This window comes from Mustela nivalis (assembly GCF_964662115.1).
Source record: "Mustela nivalis genome assembly, chromosome: 2".
NCBI classification, from domain to species: domain Eukaryota; kingdom Metazoa; phylum Chordata; class Mammalia; order Carnivora; family Mustelidae; genus Mustela; species Mustela nivalis.
In genome coordinates this window covers 104,215,904-104,239,869 of record NC_139021.1, presented here as the reverse complement: position 1 = coordinate 104,239,869, position 23,966 = coordinate 104,215,904, and the positions used below count along the sequence as shown (strand labels likewise).

The window sequence follows — 23,966 nt, the reverse complement described above, 5'->3', positions numbered from 1 at the left end:
ACCAGCTTACCTTGCATTTTAAACTGGAGAATCATATAACTGTGATGTCTGCTTTTTTCTTCTGCAGCGGCTCTAATTAGAGGAAATCGTAAAAACTGTGCTCAATTTTCTGGCTCCCTTGACTGGTTGATCAGCCGATTGGAAAGACTAGAAGCTTCTTCTGGTATGTTTTCTGGTTATTTCCCTGTCCTTATACATTAACTCCTATTTTCTTCTACTTTACATTCCTTAAGGTATAAAAACAAATTTTGAGCATCAGTGCCATTTAAATGTTTTCCTTTGAATAAGTTGAAATTTTTACTTATTGTTAAACTCATTGGTATTAGTATTTCTGAAAAGCAATTTTACCGTTCATTTACATTAAAAAAAAAAAAATGAAGTCCTTTAGTATACCATGGAGCCAGAATCCCCATTGTTTTTCAGATCAGTTATTCCAAATGTATTATGTAAACAAAAAAACTGGTTTGGCATGTGAACTTTTAACTTGTGTTCAGAAGATTATTTGGGCAATAATAGCCAAAAATCAGATTTGTTTCCAAATCGTACAGCACACTATTTTAAAGTGATTGAATACATGTTAATATTATGAGTCTGTATGATAGTCAAATAGTTACAAGCAATGAACCTGATCTCTCTCCCTCTCTAATATGTGTATTATTCTTATTTTGGTGTTGTGAAAACTTAAAACTGATAACCTGAGCTTGTCTAGCAACATAGATTGTATCAGCGACCGCCAAACAAAAGTGGATTGCTCCTCCCTCCTTTTGCACAGTATCTCATTAGTTGCCATTCTGTGCCACTAATGCCCCTTTATGTTACCTATTTTTCCTCTCAATCTCCTAACTAGCAATTAACTCCTTGAAGCCAGGGGCATGATCTCATTCATCTCTGGGTCTACCGTGTCGTCTGGCATCTAGTAGGATGAATAAATGAATGGATGAATGAATGGCTGAATTCCCTTAAGAAAATGCCAGTCAATACAGATAAAATTTCATGACTTTTGCATGAGAAAGGCTCACTCAAGGTTAGGTTTGTTGGAATTGAATGAGTAGAAGAACAGATGGTTGTGGTCCAAGAGGGAAATTTTAAGTCACAGAGTAAAATTTTAGTGTTTAAGATTTAGGAAGAGGAGGTGGAGAAATTTGAGTCACACACTGAGTTTTAAGACATTGTTGGACTGTTGGGTGGCAGAAATAAAGAAGGAGATTGTTGAGCTAAAAAAAGACACAAGGATCGTAAGAAGAGGGTTTTCAGGGTATCGCATTACAAATGGCGGGGGGGGGGGTGCTTTGGACCATCACAGAACCTGCTGAAGAAGGAGAAAACTGAGTAAATGCTGGGAGGAGGTGGTCAAGTTAGTGGTAGCAAAATGATGGCAAGATTGCAAGAATGGATAAACTCTTGGGTCAGAGTATCCAGAATTGTTGGCAATCTCCAGCAGATACAAAGAATTGTGCTGATCCCCTTTTCTGGCCACAGGGAATCTCGAGAGAGACGGGCAGAGCTACCTTCAGGACAGTGTAAATGTCAGATGAATAGGCTGCTTCTCTGAAGACAGACAGACAGACACACACACACACACACACACAATGCTCAGAGCAGAGAGGAAAGAGAGAGAAGGAAAGAACTGAGTGGAGCATCCTTTAAACTCAGCCAAGAAGAGTCCCATCTCTACAGTCTTCAGTTTGGTTGGTTGTAGGCACAGTTCCACTGGATACAAATTGCCATTTGCTATGATCTTTGTCCAGTGCAGCTGTTGGTCACAGGTACTTCTGTGTCAAGTAGATGTCCTGTGCACTCAGAAAGCACAGGGAACATCAGGAGTAGGAAGGACCCTTGGAGAACCCTGAACCTGACATCTCACTTTAGAGGAGAGGAAATCAAGGCCTAGGACATTTGAATGACTGATTGGAGATGCTAGAATTAATTGTTGTAGGAGAGATGAAACCCCAGCTCTGAACACAGAGGATGAGAATTTGAGCAGGGTCCTGGCAGTATCTGGTACCCAGCCAGCTCCTCTTTATCGCCTTCTCTGATTGTGGGGCTCAGAAAGAGGAGTGAGCAGATTTATTTTCTTATGCATGTTCTTCTGCTTCATTGAAGGCTGACTGGTATTACTAGTGCATAAAGGTTTAGTGTAGGGTACCTGATCAGTCTATGAGAAGAGCCACTGTGAATTTCTTGGGAGGAAAAATTAGACCTATTCCCAGGTTTCCTGTGTGACTGTGTCTCTAGGCCAAATTTAATGGAAAAGAGAAGATTTGTATGAGCAAGTCCAGTTAATCAAACTGATGGATTTCTGAAGGCTGAGTTTTCTTTAAGATGTTTGGACTTTAAGAAACAGCTGACTGAGCACAGTCTGCTGCTGCATCTCTTCTCTGAGTCTAACTTTTGTACAGTCTTTTCTGCAGGTAGTTTTGCAGTGGTGTAAGTGGCTTACTTGGGGATTCCTGCCAGTTCTTCTCCGCTCCTAGTTACGTGCCGTGAAGGATGTTCCCTCTGGGTTCAAGCAGAAGGAAGCTTTCAGGGGTCTTGAACTACCTGAGCATGTGCTCACATTTTTAATGCTCATAGTTTTAAGCTTCCAAAGATGTCATGACTGCTTCTTAGAGAGCATAAGCTCATCATTTTTAAAGGGAAAAATTCGTTAGGTGTGAATACTCTGCCCCAGAATGTTGTTTGCCAGGATCTTCTTCCTTGATACGTAGTTAGGTATGAACATCTGCATTAGAAAAAGCAGGAGCCCACGGGATATTGTATGAGACCTGCTGTTGGCGATGCAGAAATCCTAGCTAATCTTTTGGAGTCCTATTAGCAGTTTAGGCAACACATAATGATGACATAGAAAGGACAGTTTTCTAGGAAGTAACTTTGAAAAAGGGAAACTTCAGTTGTTGGTTGATTTAAATATATTTTTTTAAGATTTTATTTATTTATTTGAGAGAGAGAGCATGAGCAGGAGGAGGAGCAGAGGGAGAAGGAGAAGTAGATTCCCTGCTGAGTGGGGAGCCTGATGCAGGGCTCTAGATCCCATGAGACCCTGAGATCATGACCTAAGAAGACACTTAACCGACTGAGCCACCCAGGCACTCTGATTCATATCTTTTGGTTGTGCCAGTTCTGGTTATAGCCAGGAGACTGTGCATCTGACCCTTAGGAGAAACATAAAATCAGAATCATGGTGATGTTGCAGACTTTGTAAAGAAAACCTTTCGTGATCGTTGTCGGGTCTGTACCTGTTTGACCCCATGGCACTGTAACATAACCATCCATCTGCCTCTCTTGCTTCATTCGGAGAACATTACAGTGACTGGGGTTTTTAATAATGATCTGGGTCATCACGATGACAAGTCATGTTCGAGCTGATGGATCACTTACGACAGGGAAACCCCGTGTACATTTTTCAAAGGCAATCACTCAGTGTTTGAAATAATACATTAACGATTAAAGGTTACTAATTGAATATTTAGTGACGTCCCTTGTCAAAAATTACTCATTTTTGAATGATGCCGGAAAAGTCCCGAGTACAGCCATACTCCTTCCTTTCCCAGCGAAGCATTAAATAACTGGAAAGCAAAAGAGAACAGGGAATGGAGAGTCTATGTTTGGAGGGCTTTTTGGAAAAAATATTCCTTACCAGCAAAGTCAAATATGAAAAAAAAAAAAAAAAAGTCCCTCCAAGTAAAATCCAAATGAAACAGAACATTCTTTTCTGAATGAAAAAAGTGATCAGGGTTGCCTGGTTGTCTGGAGTCGCTATGCTTTTCAGAATTCTCTTCTGAAAGCCTGTGTGTGGGATAGATGGCACATTGTGTTTTTAGAAATGGTTCTTTTGAGATGAAAAAAAAAAAAAACAACTTCAACTGTCTCACATTGGAAAAGAGAACTATCCTGCTTTGTGACGTAGTTGATTGGTTTTATAAGCATTTCCCACAGTAATTCATGTAACATCCATGCCTGGCCCTGGGTGTTAAAGTTTGAAGGAGACCGGGAGTGATGGGGTAAAGGGTGTCCCTGGGTTTCAGAGACTAGGGGGGGGGGGTCCACTGGTCTTGTTCCCGTGATGGTGGCTCTCTGAATGCTGCAGTGGTTTTTTGGTTCTTTTCCTGTGTTTTTGATACTCAATAGGAAGTTGATATTCATAGCCAGTGTTTAATTCTCGTATCTGTTTCTCATCTTTGTTTTATATTCGTGGTCTACTTGACACTTCTGCCTCAGTGGTCAGTGAACTTGTGCTGGCCTGGGGGACCCCAGTTTCTCAGATAGGTTCGATGGCAGCAGGGCCAAAGCCAGGCTCAGTCTTGTCATCCAGTCTTTTTAAGAGGCAAGGAGAAACGGAGCCCTAGGCTGAGAGTCACAGGTGCCATAGTGCTGCTCACTCCATTTCTGCCAATATGGCGGGGATGCTCGTCAGGGCTCTCTACCTCAGAGAGACACATTCCTTGACAGAGACAGTCTCCCGAGGCTCTAATTCGCCAGGCTCTTAAGGATTCAGGTGAGGAAGGTGTAAAAGATTGAAAGCCCAAGGTTATTGGGTCCCTTTTTAGTCACCTTCCAGTCCCAGGTGGGGTCTCATGCCCTCCTGACGTTATTCCATACTGGCCACAGTGGCCAGCAAAGGGCAGGCGATCGTCCTAGGGCAGAGATGAAAGGAGTTTACCCCTGAAGTGACACCTGCCCCCACCTGTCCTGTGGACGTGCTCCCCATCCAGCCTTCAGCCACCCACCTCTGACCACCTGCCAATTCAGGAGAGCCTTTGTTTCCCCGAGGTCGTCTTGGGCGCTTCCTGGAATCCATGTTCCCATCCCGTTTCTTTAGATTTCCCAGGGATAGGTTGGAAGTTGGAACATTGGCCCGTTGTGCTGATTTTATTTCTCCCCACACACAGTGAGTTAGGGAGGCATCCTATAATTGTGTGGCTAGCTGGAGGAAGAGAGGAGGAAGTCTGGTCTCAGAGAAACTGTGGAGGGGCTCGCTTGATTGCTACCTTTGACCTAGACTGTGTCTTTTCCTCTTTGAGGATTATGGACAGAACGGAGACCTGAGCTCTTTTATGTGCTGCTTTGGACAGATGCCAGTGTCTGGTCTGACTGGGTTTTCTCATTCCACACTGGATAGTAAATACTTTCATCATCATCTTCAGTGAAATAATTGTGCTGTATCACTCGCTTTCAGTCATGCTTAAAGTTAAGCGACTGTGACCTCCCTTGGGTACATTATACTGGCTTGAGGACTTTGTCTCGAACTGAGTTCATTAAAGTCTCTTTGCAGTGTGTATCCCTTATCCCAATTTTGTCAAGTTGACTTACCTCTTGATCGCGTTGTCTTTTAAGTACCTAGGCTTTAATATGGATTCTATTTACTGGGACCCAATAGTCAAAAGAAGGAAGTCGATCACTACCCAAGGCAGGACGCACACTCTTCAGGTGCCTTCCCTGAGGGTTGACCTACCATTGGGTTTCCTACCATTAGGTTTCCTACCATTGGGTTTCCTACCATTTCATCATCAAAATTAGGGTGGAGCTCTGCCAAGACGACCTCATCAGAAAGCTCCGTATTTAATAATCTCTTGGTTTTTTTTTTTATCATTTTTTTCTTAACATTTTCTTATCATTTTTTCTTACCATTTTTATTTTATTTTTTCAGTGTTCCAAGATTTATTGTTTACCCAGCACACCCAGTGATCCAAGTAATCTGTGCCCTCCTTCATACCCACCGCCAGGCTCACCCAACCCCTCACCCCCCTCCCCTCCAAAACCCTGTTTGTTTCTCTGGTTTCTACCTACTTTTATACTGTGTTAAGGAGAAGCAGAATTTAGGATTGATTACAAGTATGGATTCTGAGTTGGACTGGCAAAGTTCTAATTCCAGGATCATTCTTGATAGCTGCATGATCTTAACCCTTTTGTACCTCCTATTTTACATACGTTTGTAAAACAGGGATTGTAATAATTCCTGCCCCACAAGGATTATTAGTCAACACTATGGATCTCTTTATAATGTTAAAGGAATACAAGTGTCACAGTAAGTGTCTCATCTTTTTCATTTGTAATTAGGAGTTGTTTTAACTACAAGGTCATTTTTATTTTCTTCAAAGAGCACTGTAGAAATGGACTAGACAGGGGTTCTGTCTTCAACTATAAAGATAATGAAGACCACTGAGAGCTCAGATGAACAGCGAGCCTTCAGCTCTGGGTCGGGGTGGGGTGGGGACAGTTAGATACTGGCTGCCAGATCTGTGCGTGAATGTGGAGGTGTAGACTTGTACTCTGGGTACAGTACAAAGATCTTTAGTCAAAAACTTAAAAACAAACAAACTTGGGGGTGCCTGGTGGCTCAGTCTGTTAAGCATTTGACCAGCTCAGGTTGTGATTTTTGCGTCTAGGAATCGAGCCCCACATTGGGCTTCCTGATCAGTGGGGAGTTTTTCTGCTCCCTCTGACCACCCCCCCCCAGGTCAGTTCATGCTTGCTCTCTCTCAAATAAATAAATAGAATATTTCAAAAATATTATATAACAAAATATATATAATAAATATATATATAGTAAAATTATGTCAATTTTTAAATTGTGACTCTTGATCGTGGCGTTGTGGTGATTATTTTTTAAAGATCTTGATCTTTACACCACGTTGGGTGTAAAGATAACTTTAAAAAAATCTTTAAAAAATTTTGGGTTTTGTTAAACAGTGTGTTGTATAACTTTTCTCTTTCCCTTATTCCACACTATCAGAAGTGAATTATTTTATGCACTTTTTTTTTTTCTTTTGTGCTTTTGGAAATGAGGTCTCTGGGCTGTCTTCATACTGCAGAACTCTCTCTGCTCGATTTTACTGGGACCCGGTTGACATACATCACTGTATATGCTTCAAGTGTACATCATAATGGTTGAGCTTACATATATTATGAAACTATTACTCTAACAGATTTAGTTTGCATCCATCATCTCATATATATAAACTTTTTAAGAAAGTGGAAAAAAAACAGGGGCACCTGGATGGCTCAGTCAGTTAAGCATCTGACTACCTGTTCCAGCTCAGGTTGTCATCTCAGGGTTGGGGGATCGAGCCCTGTGTCAGGGTCTGCATGGAGCCTGCTTCAGATTCTCCTTCTCCCCCTGCTTCACCTTCTGCTGGTGCTCTCTTTCTCTCTCAAATAAGTAAAATCTTTAAAAAAAAAAAAAAAAGTAAAATCTTAAAAAAAAAAAGAAGATAAAACAAAAAAGAACTTCCCTTGTGATGAAAACTCTTAGGACTCACCCTCTTACCAACTTTCCCGTGTATCAGCGTTAGCTCTCCTCATCATATTGTATCTTATAGCCCTAGCACTTAGTGATCTTTTTTCCTTTGTCATGACTCCCTGCCTCTGGAATACATATCTGATCTCTTCTTCTCTGAGGGTTCTGTTTTTGGATTTTTTTTTGTTTGTTTGCTTGTTTGTTTTTAGCATTTTTGATTTATATCTTGTCTTTCTGGCTGTTGTCAGTAGTAAATAATGCTGGTATGAACCTGGAGGTGCAGCTATCTTCTCGAGGTAGTGTTTCTGTTTTCTAAAGATTTATTTATTTGAGAGAGAGAGAGAGCAGGAGGGTGGGTGGAGGGCAGAGGGTAAGAGAGAATCTCAGGCAGACTCCATGCTGAGTGTGAAGCCTGATGCAGGGCCTGATCCCATGACCCTGAGATCATGACCTGAGGTGAAATCAATGTCAGACCCTTAACCAATTGAACCCCCCAGGGACCCCCATGTTTTTGTTTTCTTTGGATGTGTTCCCAGAAGTGGAATTGTTGGATCATATGGTAGTTCCATTTTTAATTTGGGGGGGGGGGGTCCGCTGTATTGTTTTCCATCATGGCTACACCAGTTTGCATTCTCACCAACAGGGCACAAGGCACAAGGATTCCCTTTTCTTTACATCCACAACAGCATCTGTTACCTCATGGTTTTTTTTTGTTTTTTTTTGTTTTTTGTTTTTTTTTCTGAGCGTGGCCATTCTGGTGGCTGTGTGGCGATGTCTCATTGTGGTTTGGATTTACTTCTCCCTGATGACTAGTGATGTTGACGGTCTTTTCACATATCTTTTGGCCATCCATATATCTTCCTCAGGAAAATGTCTACTTGGGTCTTTTGCCCATTTTAATTGGATTATTTTTTTCTGATGAGTTCTTATATATTATGGACATTAACCCTTCATCAGATAATGTGATCTGCACTCCCCCTCCCCCGCCCCATTCAGTGGGTTGTCTTTTTACTTCATTGATGGTTTCTCTTGTTGTGCAGAAGCTTTTTAGTTTGGTGTGGTCCCACTGAATTTATTTTTAAAGATTTTAATTATTCATGAGAAGGAGAAAGAGAGAGAGAGTACATGAGCAGGGGGGAAGGCAAAGGGAGTGGGAGAAGCAGACTCCCAGCTGAGCAGGGAGCCTGATGCGGGGCTCGATCTGAGGACGCGGGGATCATGACCGGAGCCAAAGGCAGATGCTTACCCCACTGAACCACCCGGGGGTGCCCCTGATGCAGTCCCACTTACTTTTTTATTTTGTTGATTGTGCTTTAGGGTCCTAACTGAAAGATCATTGCCCATTCCTGTATCAAGGAGGTTTTTCCTCTTTCTTCCAGGAATTTCATGGTTTCAGGTCTATGTATTTATATCTTATAATACATTTTGAGTTCATTTAGTGAGTGGTATAGGATAGGGGTGTGGTCTCATTCTTTTACATGTGACTATCCAGTCTTCCCAGTGCCATTTATTAAAGAGACTGCCTTTTTCAAGATAACATTTAAAATTGACTCAAAGCTCAGTCAGATGCTGTGATCATTTTACATTCTTGCCCAGAAGAATAGTTCTCAATAAATATTTGCTGCTTTGAGCTAAGTATCTTTTTGGAGAGCTGCTTAATCTGTGTTTCTCTTGCCCTGAACGATGCATCTTAAAAGTACTCAGATGCATTGGTCTTCGAAAATGTTATTTAAAGGCCTTTTCAGCAATTAATTGCACCTGCCAACATTTTTATAAGTTCTTATATTTCACAGAGAGGCACACATTGTTGTTTTTTTTGAGCACATTAATGAGCACATTGTGGGGCCAGGGAAATCTTAAGTGAATTTAGGGCACTGTGCTAAGAAGTCATATGTATTCACTGGATCCTACAGGACTCTGTAAGGTAGGTTCCATCATCATTTCCATTTTACAAATGAAGACTTGGAAGCTGAGAAGCCAAGAGGGGTTACCTTTTCAAGGTCAAATGGAAGTAGTGGAGCTAGGACTGAATTTATATGGCCTGTAAAGTCACAAAAAGCAGGAATGATATCAATTTCCACTCCTCATTTTACTTATACCCAGAACCTAACACATCAAATGACCCATTTTATGGATTAAAAGATAATTGAGGGATTCCTGGGTGGCTCAGTTGGTTAAGCGGCTGCCTTCAGTTCAGGTCATGGTCCCAGTGTCCTGGGATCGAGTCCCACATCTGGCTCCTTGTTCAGCAGGGAGCCTACTTCTCCTTCTGCCTCTTTCTGCCTGTGCTCACTCTCTCTCTCTCTCTCTCTGACAAATAAATATATAAAATCTTTAAAAAAAAAAAAAAAAGATAAATGAACATGTGAATGGGGGAGAAAACAGTGAAGAGTAAATAGCCAGATAAGAATATCTCAAAGTGTTTATAATTTCTTGTCTGGCACTTAGTCCTTTGTGGATTTTGAGATATGGCAATTTATACAAATAAATATTTGGCATAACATTTCTAACATTATTATTTAACTGTTGCATCATGAACTGCCTTTGATTGACATTTTCTTTTCTTAATTGTCTTTTACTCCTGTAATTTTTCTTTTATAAAATACTACTCCCGAAATTGAAAGCAGCAAACCATCAGAAGCCTAGTTAAGCCTGAATATGTTCAGCCTTAGAGTGTACTATTCCGTACACTCTAATTACATTATTTCATGTGCTATTTATTTTATTTATTTTGGATAATGTACCCCAGGAAATTTTTGACTCATGTTCATCTCATCTTCCAATAAAATACCCTAAGTCCATCTTTTTTATTCATTTTGCTAATGCATTCATGATGCCTTACCTTTCTATATATGCATAAAAATGTAATACAGACCTTTATCTTCACTAACTTCTGATTTTATTAATGTTCCTAATTCTGTCACATTTTGTTATATTTTAATCTTACCTTTGTCACTTTTTCTCTCTCTTCTCAACTTTATGTTAGCTCAAAAGATTTCATGAGCTTATTTTCTTCTCATGCCTCAAAACCATTGTAAAGAAATGGAAGGATGCATGATGATGTGTCCCCTATTTGACTCGAACCCCTACCTCTTGAGGTTGTTTCTCTAAAGCCTCTCTATATTTTAATATTGATTTCAATTTAGTCCCCTTTTCCTCTCTATTTGGGTGTGATACGGAAACCCTACTTAGTGTTTATTTTACAAGTAAGCCCTGTGTTATAGAAAGGAAACAAAATGTACATTGCTTCTGTTACCTTTTGTCCCTGTCTGCCTAAAAAAGTTAAAAAATAAATTCATCAGTTTATCTCACACTGAAACCCAAATACTTCCTTGACTTCAAACTTATACCCATTTTGAACAAACCACAGATATTCATTCCTAGTTCCCTCAGTGCTTCAGTCTGTGGCATGCAGAGTTCTCCTCTAAATGGTAAGATGTGTCGTAATTATGCCGTATAGCGATGGGTTTTCACCTCCTGTTTGTTCTGGATGGGCCCAGTGCTGTTTGGTCAGGCTCTCCACCAGCCCTCCACTAGCTCAAACTAGAAGTTTCCGCTACTTCTAGAAGTTCCACATTCGTGCCCCACCACCAAAGAAGGACAACTTGGATGCGACCCATCGTTTATCACTCCATGTTGGTTCCATTCAGATTAGTGGAACAAAAAGCAGAGATGTGTCTCTACAGAGCCTTCTCAGACGCACAGGCCCAGGAACAAATTAACGCATTTGTATGTAACTCAGATTCATTCTCTCTTGGCCTCCCCTTTGGTGTGTAGCCAAAAATCCCTCCCACACACCTCAGACCTTTTTGTCAACATGGAGCTAGCTGGACTTTTCTTCTGCTTTTTCTAACTGCTGCCCACTTCATTTGCATGTTTGTTTGTTTTAATGGGGAGAGAAAGGGTTCTTGTCAAAGGAGCACATTATGTCTTTTTAAGCATTTATGAGCCAGTAAATCTGCTTGGTGTAACATTTCATGGTATTTTTGGCTCAACAATCCTGTTCTCTCCAGAATGTAGAGCTTCCTACAGTTCTGTCTGTTGCCCTACTTGTGTCTCTTTGTCTTTCCCTCAATTTCTAACTCTGGTGTAATTTCTCCTGGATTTACTAATTTAACTATTTTGATATCTAACTTCAATTTCCTTTTTCCATAGTGACCAATAAATATTTTCCCTGGATTTTCCTTCCAATCAGTATTGTCCATCAGCATTTCTCTACCGTTCTCTGATGTTAACAGTTTTAATCTCTGTATAAAAATAAGCCTAGTTGTCAGATTTCCCAGTTGATCCTTTTTTATTTCATTTCATTTGTCATTTATATTATTTTGTTACAACCATCAAATAAGGACCGATGCTTACATCGCACTGCTTGGATTCAGGCCTTTTCCTAAAAACTTTATGTGTGTTAATTCCTCACAACATCTCCCCTCGGGGTGGGAACCATTATTAGAATTTGATTTTAGAAATGGGGACACTGGAGCACAGAGAAGTTAAGTAACTTGCCTAAAATCTGCCAGGACTCAAGTGGGGCCTGTTGACTTGTGTCCCTGGTTATAACCACTACATAAGACAACAGGATAATGATAATACCTCTTGCTATTCTAGTTCCTCATTTAAGCCTAGTAAATATCCAGGATGTTATTCCCCCTTCTGAAAGGATGACAGTCCATGATATAGACAGCTTGGCCTGGGTGTTTTGTGTTCTTTGTTGTCATGTTATTTCTCAGTCCCTTTCTCCCAGTCTTTTTACTTAAGTTCCTTTGTTTACATTAATTACACATGGCAAAAAATATAACTTTCCTCATTTCTATTTGCCTCCTGTGAGCCCTGGGAATTTGACTAATAAGGTCTGACCGAAAGGTTAAGAAGGATTTTAACTCCTAGGTAGCGGAAGAAGTAGACACGTCACCTGTGATTTGAGTGATTTGGAGTTCACAGTTTCTTTACTTGTGATTGTTGCTGACCCAGCAAGTGGGTAGGGCAGTTCTGTGTGTTTTCTGTACTGCATCTCCAGTGTTTCTGTCACTGGGGGACAGTCTGATTCATACCAGTTAGCCCCTGGGTTGAAGCCTTCTGTTTGCTTGCCAGTTAGACCGAGAGGCTTCCATGTTGAAATGGTCAGCTAAGGCCATGTGCTCCATCAGGAATTTTCTAGGATCATTACCCACTCTCAGAGCAGAGATGTAGGAATGGAGTCCCTTTCCAAAGCTGAATAACACCTGTGTGACCCTCTTGCGGTGAGAACCACGGTCCGTCTAAGCCCACATACACTTAACTGTTCTGAAATGATTTTAATTTTTGTTTGATTTTTGCTACACACTTGTAATTGCAGGTGAGAAAACAATTTCTGGAGAGAGGGTGTTGGCATTGTCTTCCAAGTCCATTGGTTTCCCTTGTCTTCCTGAGACAATAATTACAGCTGTCTCCACCTATGCCTGAGTGGCTCCCTGCCTGGTTCTGTTCACTTCACTCGAACGTGCAAGACTCACCGTGACCTTGTGCCTGCTCTGTGTGGGGCAGAATCCTTAGGCTAGATTCTTTCCAGGACTTCTGTTCTATGACTTGCTTTCAGGTTTTCCATGTAAACCCTCAACCTTGGACAGCCCAGGGCACATCCCACCACAGCACTTGGATGTTTCCAATACCAGTAGGTTATTTCCAGACATGTTGTTACACCCTCAGAGATTTTTCTTGTCATGAGCCCTAGAAATAATTCAGAAAGTTACATCCATAAAAGTTTTAAGGCAAAGAGCTAAATAAATAGTTCATGTATCTTACATATAAACAGTTTATTCCATCAGTTTTGAATTTTGTGCATGACCCCCACATCTAAAGCCTACAGAAATTCCTGTCATTCAGAGAGGAAATACTGGAACTACGAAATATAAATTCTCCATCCATGTTCTATCATGTCTTCTCTACCTTTATTTTTTTTTTTTGAAGATTTTATTTATTTATTTGACAGAGATCACAAGGAGGCAGAGAGGCAGGCGGGAGGGAGGGGTGGTGGGAAGCAGGCTCCCCGCTGAGCAGAGAGCCCGATGCGGGGCTCGAGCCCAGGACCCTGAGATCATGACCTCAGCCATGACCCACTGAGCCACCCAGGCGCCCCTCTTCTCTACCTTTAGAAAAAATAAGTATCTTAATGTTAAAATCTCCAGATAGCAAATATGCCGATGTAGCTAATATATATACTCTTCATAGTAATGACTCTCGTTTATGTTGTTTTAAACTGAAAGTGTCCATTTATATTCATTCACTTACTCAGTTGGCAAACATGAGATGGGCCTCCCTGGGCCCAGGTGTGCTGAATTCGACACATCTCTACTTTCAAGGACTCATTCTCTAATAGGAGATTGAAATGAGCATAAAGGATTTTAACACAAAATGATCAATACAACCAAGAAAGAATAATTCATTCTAGAGTGTTGGTAAAAAGCCACCAAATGAGATGACTTTCTGCAGACTGATTCAGATTCTGAAGTTTCCAAAGAGGGAAGTGTATTTCAGTCTAAGAATAACGTGCAAAAACATGGAAGGTGGGACAGAGCTGACAAGTCCCACTGGGCTGTGGCAGGCCTTGATTGCTGATGATCCCGCTGCCTAGAACACTGCCTGGTAGGCATTTAATAAATGTATCAGTGTGTTGTAAATGCATTAGCTCATATATTTATACCATGTACTTTGAAGTAAAAGTATATACTACCCGTTCTTTGTCAAAGGAGCTGGTGGGAGCTAAGGTGGTTTGGGTTGCGTCATCTATCAAAGAGCTGATGTCCCATGCTCTGGGAAATGGACTTTGACCTTGGATGTCCCTGAAAGCCATGGGAGCTTTTAAGCACAAAGTGACGTCAATTCAATGTGTGCTTTAGTTGGGATGCCCGGGTGGCCCAGTCAGTTGAGCGGCTGCTTCTTTGTCATGATCTCAGGATCCTGGGACCCAGCCCCGCGTTGGGCTCCACACTCAGTGCAATGTCTGCTTCAGGAGACTCTCACTGTCTCCCTCTGCCCCTCCCCCACCTCACCTGTACGCTTTCTCTCCCTAAAGCAAAGAAATAAAAAAAAAAAAAAAAGTAAATAGACCTCACTTCCTATTTTGTTTTCCTTTCTAAAAATATTTCTTACTGTAAAAGTAATGTGTACACATTTTCTGGAATTCATCAAGTATTGGAAGTATTGGAAGGAAGGTATACTAATCCAGCAATAACCAGCACCAACATTCTGGCATACTAACTCCTGGTGTTTTTTGAAGTACATGTTTTATACATATAAATATATTTTACATAGTTGCAAACATAATATATATCCAGTCGTGCATCTACTCATGAAAGTTTATCTTCTACATTATGTGTTCTTCATGTTATTAAGATTTCCACCAAAATTTCTGTAAATTTATTAAAACTTAAAAATCAGGTTATGTATAGAAATTATAAGATCTTGTTCTGTCTTATTAGTTTGTGTGTGTGTATGTGTTTTTGAATATTTAATTTATGTTCATAAATCATTCTGGTAATACTGTTAACGATCTGCCAAGGTTTAAATGTATCTCTTGAGAATCTGGCAAGAGTGTTAGGCACTATTCCCATTTCTGGGTCTTATTCAGTGCATTTAGAATTTAATTGTCAAATCATCTTTAGTTAAATGTAGCCATTGTAATATTTTTTAAGCCCTGTACTTCTTTCATTTTTCACCAGAGTTTGAGGCATATATTGGTATAATTTACATATTATTTAATATAGTCAGTCTAGCTAGTCTTTATTTTTTTTTAATTAGTCTTTTGGTATTTCCATTTTGTTCTCTTTTAGGAATTTCTAACCACACACAAGAAATAAAAGTTTATTTGCTGTTTATCCCAACACTTGACAATAAAAGTAGCTTTCTCTGACTTTTTACCGTCAGAGTCAGTCAGTGCTTTTCAACTAAATGTTTATTCGTTGCATCTGATGTAGCAGCATTAAAAAAAAAACATGTTTTAATGTTAAGTCCCAAACTCTGGAAGCCTTCTATTAAAGTAAGCTGAATCCAGGAAAAAAAATCAGATTTATTTTCATAGTTCATATTGCCATTCTTGCGTTTTGTGATCTCTGCTGTTCATTTTCACAGTCCTGTCTTAAATCTTTTCTGGTATATTCTAGCTTTTGAATGCTATTGATTTTTGTGTATATTTATTTACAAAGAGAATTTATTTTTCTTGTGGTCTTCTACTTCTTGGTCTTTTGTCTTAATGGTTATATTAACCCTGCAAGTAGAGATTGGCAAACTTTTTCTGTAAAAGACCAGATAGTACAGGTCTTGTGTTCTGTAGACCATAGGGCTCTATTGTTGCAACCACTCAACTCTGCCTCTTTGGTGCAAAGGCAACCACAGATGAAATGTGAACAAAGGAGTATGGATGATACGTAGTATAATTTTCATTTCCAAACACAGGCAGCTGTATTTGTGCGCTGCAGTCATAGGTAACAGGAAGAAAACAAAGACATCAGGATAAAATATGAGTAATCTATTAAAAATTCTTTTCCTTTTCTATTAGTTTAGTTTATTTTAGCTAAGAATGAATGTGCTTATTACTCCATTTTTAATAGCAGAAGGATTCCGTTTAAGTACCCTTATATAAACATCTTTATCCATTAGCCTGTTGTATTATTTTCTGCTGTCTTGGATTTTTTTTTTTTTTAAGATTTTATTTATTCATTTGACAGAGATCGCAAGTTGGCAGAGAGGGAGGCAGAGAGAGAGGAGGAAGCAGGCTCCCCATGGAGCAGAGAGCCCGATGTGGGGTTCAATCCCAGGACCCTGAGATCATGACCTGAGTCAAAGGCAGAGGCTTTAACCAGCTGAGCCACCCAGGCGCCCTGCTGTCTTGGATTTTTAGCACAGCAGTTGATTTTGAGCTATACCAAAAATTGACTCATCTTGTTGGGTATTTTTTTTTTTAATTGAGTGTACATTCATATCATACTTCACCAAAATAAGTCATCAGTAAAGAAATTAACATAAGTAGCCCCTGTCCCATAATGGATTGGGATTTGGATCAAGCATAGATTGTGGCAACCATAGTCTACCGTTACTTCTGTATTCTGCCATTTGTACACCTGAGCCCTTTTCCAAGAGAGTGAACTCCATTGGAGATGTACAGACCTTTCTGTGGATTTCTCTGTGACCCTTCATGATACTCTGTAGCTCTCAGAGATCACATTTTCTGAATGTTATATTTAATTGCTACAAGTGGTCTGTGCTTTCATTAGTGACAGAGCAAACTTTCTCACAAACAATGAATACATATGTATATGTATTCAGCTTTCCAAGTTCACACTAAAAATTTTGATAATGAAAACTATTTTCTCTTATCTCTCTTAAGCTCTAATAAAAGAAAGGGTATATTCCCTTTTACCTTCTCGGATGGTTAATACTTTAAAATACCCCATTTGTGGGGGACCTGGGTAGCTCAGTCAGTTAAGTGTCTGCCTTCAGCTCAGGTCATGATCTCAGAGTCCTGGGATGGAGCCCTGCACTGGGCTCCCTCGTCAGTGGGAAGTCTTTTCCTTCTCCCTCTGCCTGCTTCTTCCCCTGCTTGTGTGTGTGCTCTCTCTCCCTCTCAAATAAGTAAATAAAATCCTTGAAAAAAAAATACCCCATTCTTAATCAGGTTTTGTATGTTGTGTATTTTTATGTAATTTTGCATTATTCTCTATATTTCTGTTGTTTTGTAAACTAAAACATTTTCTACCATTTACCTCCACAACAATGTAATGATCTTTGTGGGTTAGGAAGCATTGTTATAAGGTTATACTCTCAAGCTGAGAAGCTTCATAAGCTGGTCCTAACCTATTACCTACCTGTCTTGTCCCCTACTTGCCCTATACGCCAAGCACCACAGGTATGCATTCCATTAAAGACTTCACTCAACCTCATATCACCCTAACTTTCCTGTCAGGAAAATGGTCATGAATGTGTTCTCTGAGGTTCTTTCTTTCATACCTTCCCAGGCAGAGGTACCTGCTTACTCTGCTAACACCGCCTGTTCCTCACTCAACTACTTCGTTATCTCTGGTTATCAGTCCCGTCACAAGCATCACTTGTCCCCCTCACCCAGTGCCCTGTGACAAACATATTGAGCCCATAATAATTACATGTTGACCTGAAGGAACACCTAGAGAGAAGGAAAGGCACTGGTCATCACAGACCCTTTAATCATATTTTTTTTTCTTTATCTTTAGGTATTCTTGAAGTTTTACACTGTGTGTTAGTAGAAAGTCCAGAAGCTCTAAATATTATTAAGGAAGGACACATTAAATCCATAATCTCCCTTTTAGACAAGCATGGGAGAAACCACAAGGTAAGGGAACGAATTTATTGCCATGGATGAGTTCTGGAATAATGTTAAATGTATTTTTAAAATAAGGTAACTTTTAAAGATGTGTCAGCTGTGGCGTATTTCTTGTTCCTTAATTATAGGAATTATATTGCTGTTTAGTGCTTATTTGTAGCATCATTGAGACACTGAGCAGTTCTCAGCTCGCATTTAAGAGAAACTTAGCAGATACGTGACCTCGTGGCTGTCGTGTTCACGTGGTTGGGTCAGAGGGAGCGTGTTCACATTCACAAGACATGCTGGGATACTCAAATCTGAATAAGGGAATTAGTCGGCTGGAAGTGCTTTTTCTCTTCAGGTTCTGGATGTCTTGTGTTCTCTCTGTGTCTGCCATGGAGTAGCGGTCCGTTCCAACCAGCATCTCATCTGTGACAATCTGCTGCCAGGAAGAGATCTACTGTTGCAGACACGTCTTGTGAACCATGTCAGCAGGTAGACTCAGACAGACACGGTCACCAAACAGGTGGCCTAACAAGGAATTCACGTTCTAGCTCTGTCGTTAAAGCATCGAATGGTCTGCTTGTTTTATTCAGATAGTTTACGTACTAGCCCAAGGAATAGTGTAGTTGTCCTGTCAGTTGGATGGGGTAATAGTAACAATAGGTGAACTGAGCAGAATATGCATTTATCACAAGACCGTAAGCTTCCCTAGTCATATCCTGTGAGGCTGGCTTATCTCTGACATCTTCAAGAGCAGGCTGACAATTCTACAGGCTTACAGTTAGATGTAATTATGTTTTGTGCTTTCTTAGAAGATGAGTAAAAATGCTACCCTTCAATGCCAACTTCAAAGTGGCTACTATATATAATAAAAAAAAAAAAAAAGCTGAGTTGGAATGTCTAAGATATAATTCCATTAATAAATATAATAAAACTACATTTGGTTAGATGTCCCTTCCAAGGTATCAGAAGTTCCTTCAGCACTGTGTGTCAGTCACTATTTTCTATGCTTTCCATGTTTCCTCCACTGTGTTTGCACTGGGTTCAACTAGTCCAACTAGGTACTAAGATACACACTTTACAGATTAAAATGTTGGACTGTAAGTGGAACTCAAGTCTAATGCCAAAGGCTGAGCCCTTAAATACCAAGCCGTGCTGCCTTCCTTATATCAAACAGTATAATAAAAATAATGATACAGCTTTCAAGTAAGAAAATATTTTGCTTGATAGTAATAATTTTGTTATACTCTATCTAAGAGCTGTCCAGAACGTAATCACTGCCTTACCCTGTTTTAAACAAAAATGTAGGGTTTGGTGTGTATTTCTATATTGTGTTTTTTCTTTGGTTTGCCTTTTTTTTTTTTTTTTTAAACAGGGTTGATTTAAGACTTCTTGAGTGGCTCTTTGTATAACATATGTGCTGTTGTTGACTGCTATTTCCTGAGACCTTCACTAATCCTGAGCATTAACATAGGGTCTAAGTTTCTTAGAAATAGAATTAAATACAACTACCTAGAAATTCTTCTGCCCTCAGAAAGGTATTGAGAACAACAAAGCTGCTTATCCCCCTGTTCCTTTGCCAATAACATGGCTTTTCAGCTTGTACCTTACCTGACCCATGGCTTAGGAAGGAAAATGTCTGCATCTCCCGAATTAATAATAACTGCATGAATTCTACGGTCCTGTTACACTGAGTATCTCACCTTTAACATGATCAATGGTATAAAATGTGCTGAAAAGCAATTCAGAAAAAATAATCTTAGATCCCTGAGGGACTTTGTCAGGTAATCCAAAAAGCAGATACCCTTCACGGAATGTTAACTGTAGGCTGGCTATCCCCGCCTCCTGCCTCAGTGACTTAGTAATTTTGCAGTACTGAAGGAAAACATATATTTAATATATTGCGTTTTGGAGAAATGGGATGAATGTTCGAAATAGACCTAAATGAACACAACAGGTGGTTTATCCAGAGTTGCTCATGTGCTCTCCCTATTTCTTTGAAGCATGAGACCCAACATTTTTCTGGGCGTCAGTGAAGGGTCCGCTCAGTATAAGAAGTGGTACTATGAGCTGATGGTGGACCACACGGAGCCGTTCGTGACCGCCGAAGCCACGCACCTGCGGGTGGGCTGGGCGTCCACCGAAGGGTACTCGCCCTACCCAGGAGGCGGTGAGGAGTGGGGTGGAAACGGCGTCGGAGATGACCTCTTCTCCTACGGATTCGATGGCCTTCATCTCTGGTCAGGTCAGCACCATCCACGTCTTTCTCTGTGTGCGCGAAGGAGATCTGTTGCCCTTGCTCTTGGGTTTCCGAGAGCCATCCATGCTGCGTGTATTCAAATGTATTTTCTTCAGAAATTTACCATGGAAACGATGAGAGAGAATGTTAAGTACAAAGCAGAATTTCACTAGGGGAGAAACAAAACTCTTACAATTATGGTACATTTCCAAAGACTGTATTGTTGATGAACAGTATGTGTGAAAAACGGCGTCTTGATTCATAATTCACTGCAAAAAAAAAAGAAAGAAAGAAAGAAACAAAACAACACACCACATTTGTGTGTTTCCTATTTACTTTAACAGGTGTGTGTGAAGGTCTAGCTTCCACCAAAATTAGATCCTGCAAAACAATTGGAAGAAATAGAGAGTCTCATCTCCTCATAGATGACATAATATTGGGAATTGGTCATTTGTGACACATATTGTGAGGTGTCAGTAATAATCAGATGACACTTTGTGTGGAACTGTTTCTAGAAAAGCATATATTTCATTTCACCAGCCATCAGCCTGAACTTTGATAGTGAGTACATATTAAGAATGAATGATAGGTAAAAATATTGTATCATTTTTTTCTATTAGAAGGTACATTTTAGTCGGCTCCATTCAAAAGTTCAGTTCTTAATGATGTAGATGTTTCTAAGAAACTGGAATTCACGTGAATTCTGCAGACATGTGCTTGTGCTCATAAAGCTGCATTTAGAATACTGTTCTCATATTTTGTAACATAGCAATGATAGACAAAATATGGAAGATGTGTGTATTTTTGCATATAAAAAGCTGAAATCTGTCTTCTGGGGGCACAAGTGATATTTATCAATGTTTCAGAGGAATGGTAGCTTATGAGCATTTTAAAAAGTTAAATTGAATTAAATCTGAGAGTTTACAGTAATGGGTTTAGAGATAGAAACATTTCGCGTCATTGTATTTTATCCTGAGTATTTACTGAATTTTTTCTTTATTCAGTGCCTGTATTCAGTAGTCAGGAAGAGATGGGGCTTTGTTTTGGATGTTTCATCTAGCCCCGGGGGCATGTGGTTGGGGCCCCACATGTAGGAGGGGTGGCGTGTCTTACACACCATGCTGTTCTGGCCAGACAAGTCAGAGAATCTGTTCCCACAGTATACTTTTCCAACTGACAGAAAGAATGCAAAGAGCACTAACATCAGAGGGTCCAACAAACAGAAAGTAGAGGTAATGTCTTGTTTATAATATATGTGAATTCTCACGCTTCAGATTTTACTCTCTTCTCTCTTTACTCCTACAATGGCTCCAAGTGCCATGGCTACTCAGGTAAATGAAGGAATCATGTTAACTTGTTTTCCATTTCCCATTACACAGAGACGGGGTGTGGGTGGGGGAAGAGTACTCTAATAAAATAATGCAGAATTGCTTCTAAATGTTTTAACCACACAATGCCACTTCATTTTCATTTTTGCAAGCTTTGAAGCTTTTTCTTTCAGCTCACAAAGAGAACCCAGCACTCACAGAGTTAACCTGTATGCATTATACGTTTTATTATAGGGTATCTGTTAAAGAAAACAGTAAGAATAACAACAGAAGTTTTCAGTGGATCTGTGAATATATCTCAGAGAGGAGGATAGGTTGGGGAATTCAGGAGAAAATCACTTGACACTTTCTATCAGGAAAAATTCAACTTTTTCTCCCCCCCCCTTTTTTTTTAATGGCAAGAAAGTATGTACCATGCCTTGCCTATAGTTGAAATGTGTGGTCTCTCAAGCTACAGGGGTTATTCAGTCAGACAACAAAAAGAAATAAGTGACATCAAAATTTTTTGGTAAGAAAGAAGTAAAACTTTCACTGTTTGCAGTTGACATGATACTATATATAGAAAACTTGAAAGACTCCCCCAAAAAGCTGCCAGAACTGATGCAGGAATTCAATAAAGTAGCAGGATACAAAACCGATGTGCAGAAATCTGTTGCATTTCTATGCACCCATAATGAAGCATCAGAAAGAATAATAAAACACTCCCATTTACAGCAGCACCAGAACTATAACATACTTGGGAATAAACCTAACCAAAGAGGTGAAAGACCTGTACTCTGAAAACTATAAAACACTGATGAAAGAAACTGAAGATGACATGAAGAAATGGAAAGACATTCCATGTTCATGGATTGGAGGAGCAATCTTGTTAAAATATCTGTACTATCCAAAACAAGCTACCTATTTAATACAATTCTTAGGAAATGCCAATAGCACTAGAACAAAAAAATCCTGAAAATTTATGTGGAACCAGAAAAGTCTCCATATTGTCAAAACAATTTTAAAAAAAGAAAAGTAAAGCTGCAGGTATCACAGTTCTAAACTTCAAGTTACATTACAAAGCTATAGTCATCAAGACAGTATGGCGCTGACACAAAAATAGACACATAGATCAGATCAATAGCATGGAATAAAAAAAAAAAACAGAAATAAACACATAGTTATATGGTCAATTAATCTTCGACAAAGCAGGAAAGAATACTTAATGGGAAAAAGACAGTCTTTTCAACAGATAGTGTTGGGAAAATTGGACAGCAACATGGAAAAGAATGAAACTGAACCACTTTCTTTTACCATACACAAAGTAAATTCAAAATGGATTAAATACCTAACTGTGAGACCTGAAACCATAAAAATATTGGAAGAGAGGACAGGCAGTAATTTCTTTGACACTGGCCATATTAAATGCTTCCTAGTTTTAGATTCATAGTCAGCAAAGACAAAGCTGAATCATTTGGTGGCTTCTGACTCATTTACCAAGGTCAGGGTCCTAGTAATTCGGATTAATTTTCTTGGGGTCATTCTCCTGTTCTTTTTCTTTTTAATAGTTAAAATGGAATTCAGATCTGTGACTTCTGCTGTAGAGCACATTCTTTACCACTTAACTTGCTGTAATTTAAGGGTGCTGGCAGTTTTTGGAATGAGAATTAGGCTCATGAGCAAAAGTTTTGAGCTTTCTCTTCACTTACTCTTTCCAATTTCAACTACACACGGTGTTGTTACATTCTCCCCTCTGGGAAGGCAGAACTGGATTTTTGGGCACCCAAGTTCCAAATGTTTGTAAGGGAGGGCCAAAAGTATGAAAAATCTTGGTGCTTTGGGAGCATTTAAATATGGAAGTGTGGAGGAATGTCCTAGAACAGTTGAAGAGAAAGATGGGTAGAAATTTCTAGTCCAAGGGTGATAAATCAGACTGCTACTGTCTTTGTGGCTAATGCAGAGAACGGGAATGTAGTTGTCATCAGGTGTGATAGGTTTGCATAAATATGGCCTGAAAATGCTTCTAAGTGGATTCAGTAGTGTGAGTGCCATTGAAATTATAGACCTGAGGTTGTTCAGTATGATCCTTCTGTCTTACTTGCTTGTTTCAGACATCACAAGAGAGTTTGCCATGGTGGTTTTTGGTCCTTAGCATTAGCATAATAATATCCCTCAGAGAGACCAATATATTTGGTGTATATAAATATATGTATAATAACACTTTCATTAGCTATTGATCTTGAGCTAAACAAGGGTGTAAAACTCTTTATGGGAGTTGCATTGCTTTTATATGATTTTTTCAAGAACCATCTTTATTATACTCAGGGAATTTCAGGAGTACTACTTGATAATGAATTTATTGCTTATAGATTTGAATATTGGTAAAATAAAACATTGACACGTTTTAAAAAGTAGGTACACTCTACCACTGGCATTTCAGATATGCTGTTGATAAAAAGTTTGGCATGCTGGAAATTTTAAAAAGATCTTATAAAAATGCAAATCTTGTATCATGAAATCCATCTTTGCCTTTGCTCAAATTGAGAAATTTTGTATGCGTTCATGAGCATTGTTTGAGAGAGCCTTACCTTCATGTCTTTCAGTGTGTCCACAGAGACTAATTAGCAAAGGAGTTTTGACATTATCAGGAATGAGCGTAGGCCACAGGTTGGCCAGGGCAAGAAATGACATTTATCAAATAATCACTGTCACGCCTCAACTCGTATCCTGCTGTTCTCAGGAAGCCAACCAAGATCTTGTGTGAAATAAACTGTAAAACAAATCAGTTGGCATGCATTTGTGTCCCAGCAAACAATGCACGGATGAACACATTTTCTGCTTTCCTTATCCCTGTTATTTTTATTTTATAAA

General features: G+C 39.6%; 1 protein-coding gene across 3 annotated transcripts in view; it reads left to right on the top strand.

The window, feature by feature from the left end:
* RYR2 (ryanodine receptor 2) overlaps nucleotides 1-23,966 on the top strand; it is a 733,452-nt gene that overhangs the window by 401,536 nt on the left and 307,950 nt on the right. For all 3 annotated transcript variants that reach the window (XM_082721308.1, XM_082721309.1, XM_082721307.1), the window contains exons 17-20: nucleotides 68-163; nucleotides 17,455-17,573; nucleotides 17,908-18,041; nucleotides 19,553-19,794. In XM_082721308.1, coding sequence (XP_082577434.1) covers nucleotides 68-163; nucleotides 17,455-17,573; nucleotides 17,908-18,041; nucleotides 19,553-19,794 — 591 coding nt within the window. The remainder of the gene's footprint in view (nucleotides 1-67; nucleotides 164-17,454; nucleotides 17,574-17,907; nucleotides 18,042-19,552; nucleotides 19,795-23,966) is intronic.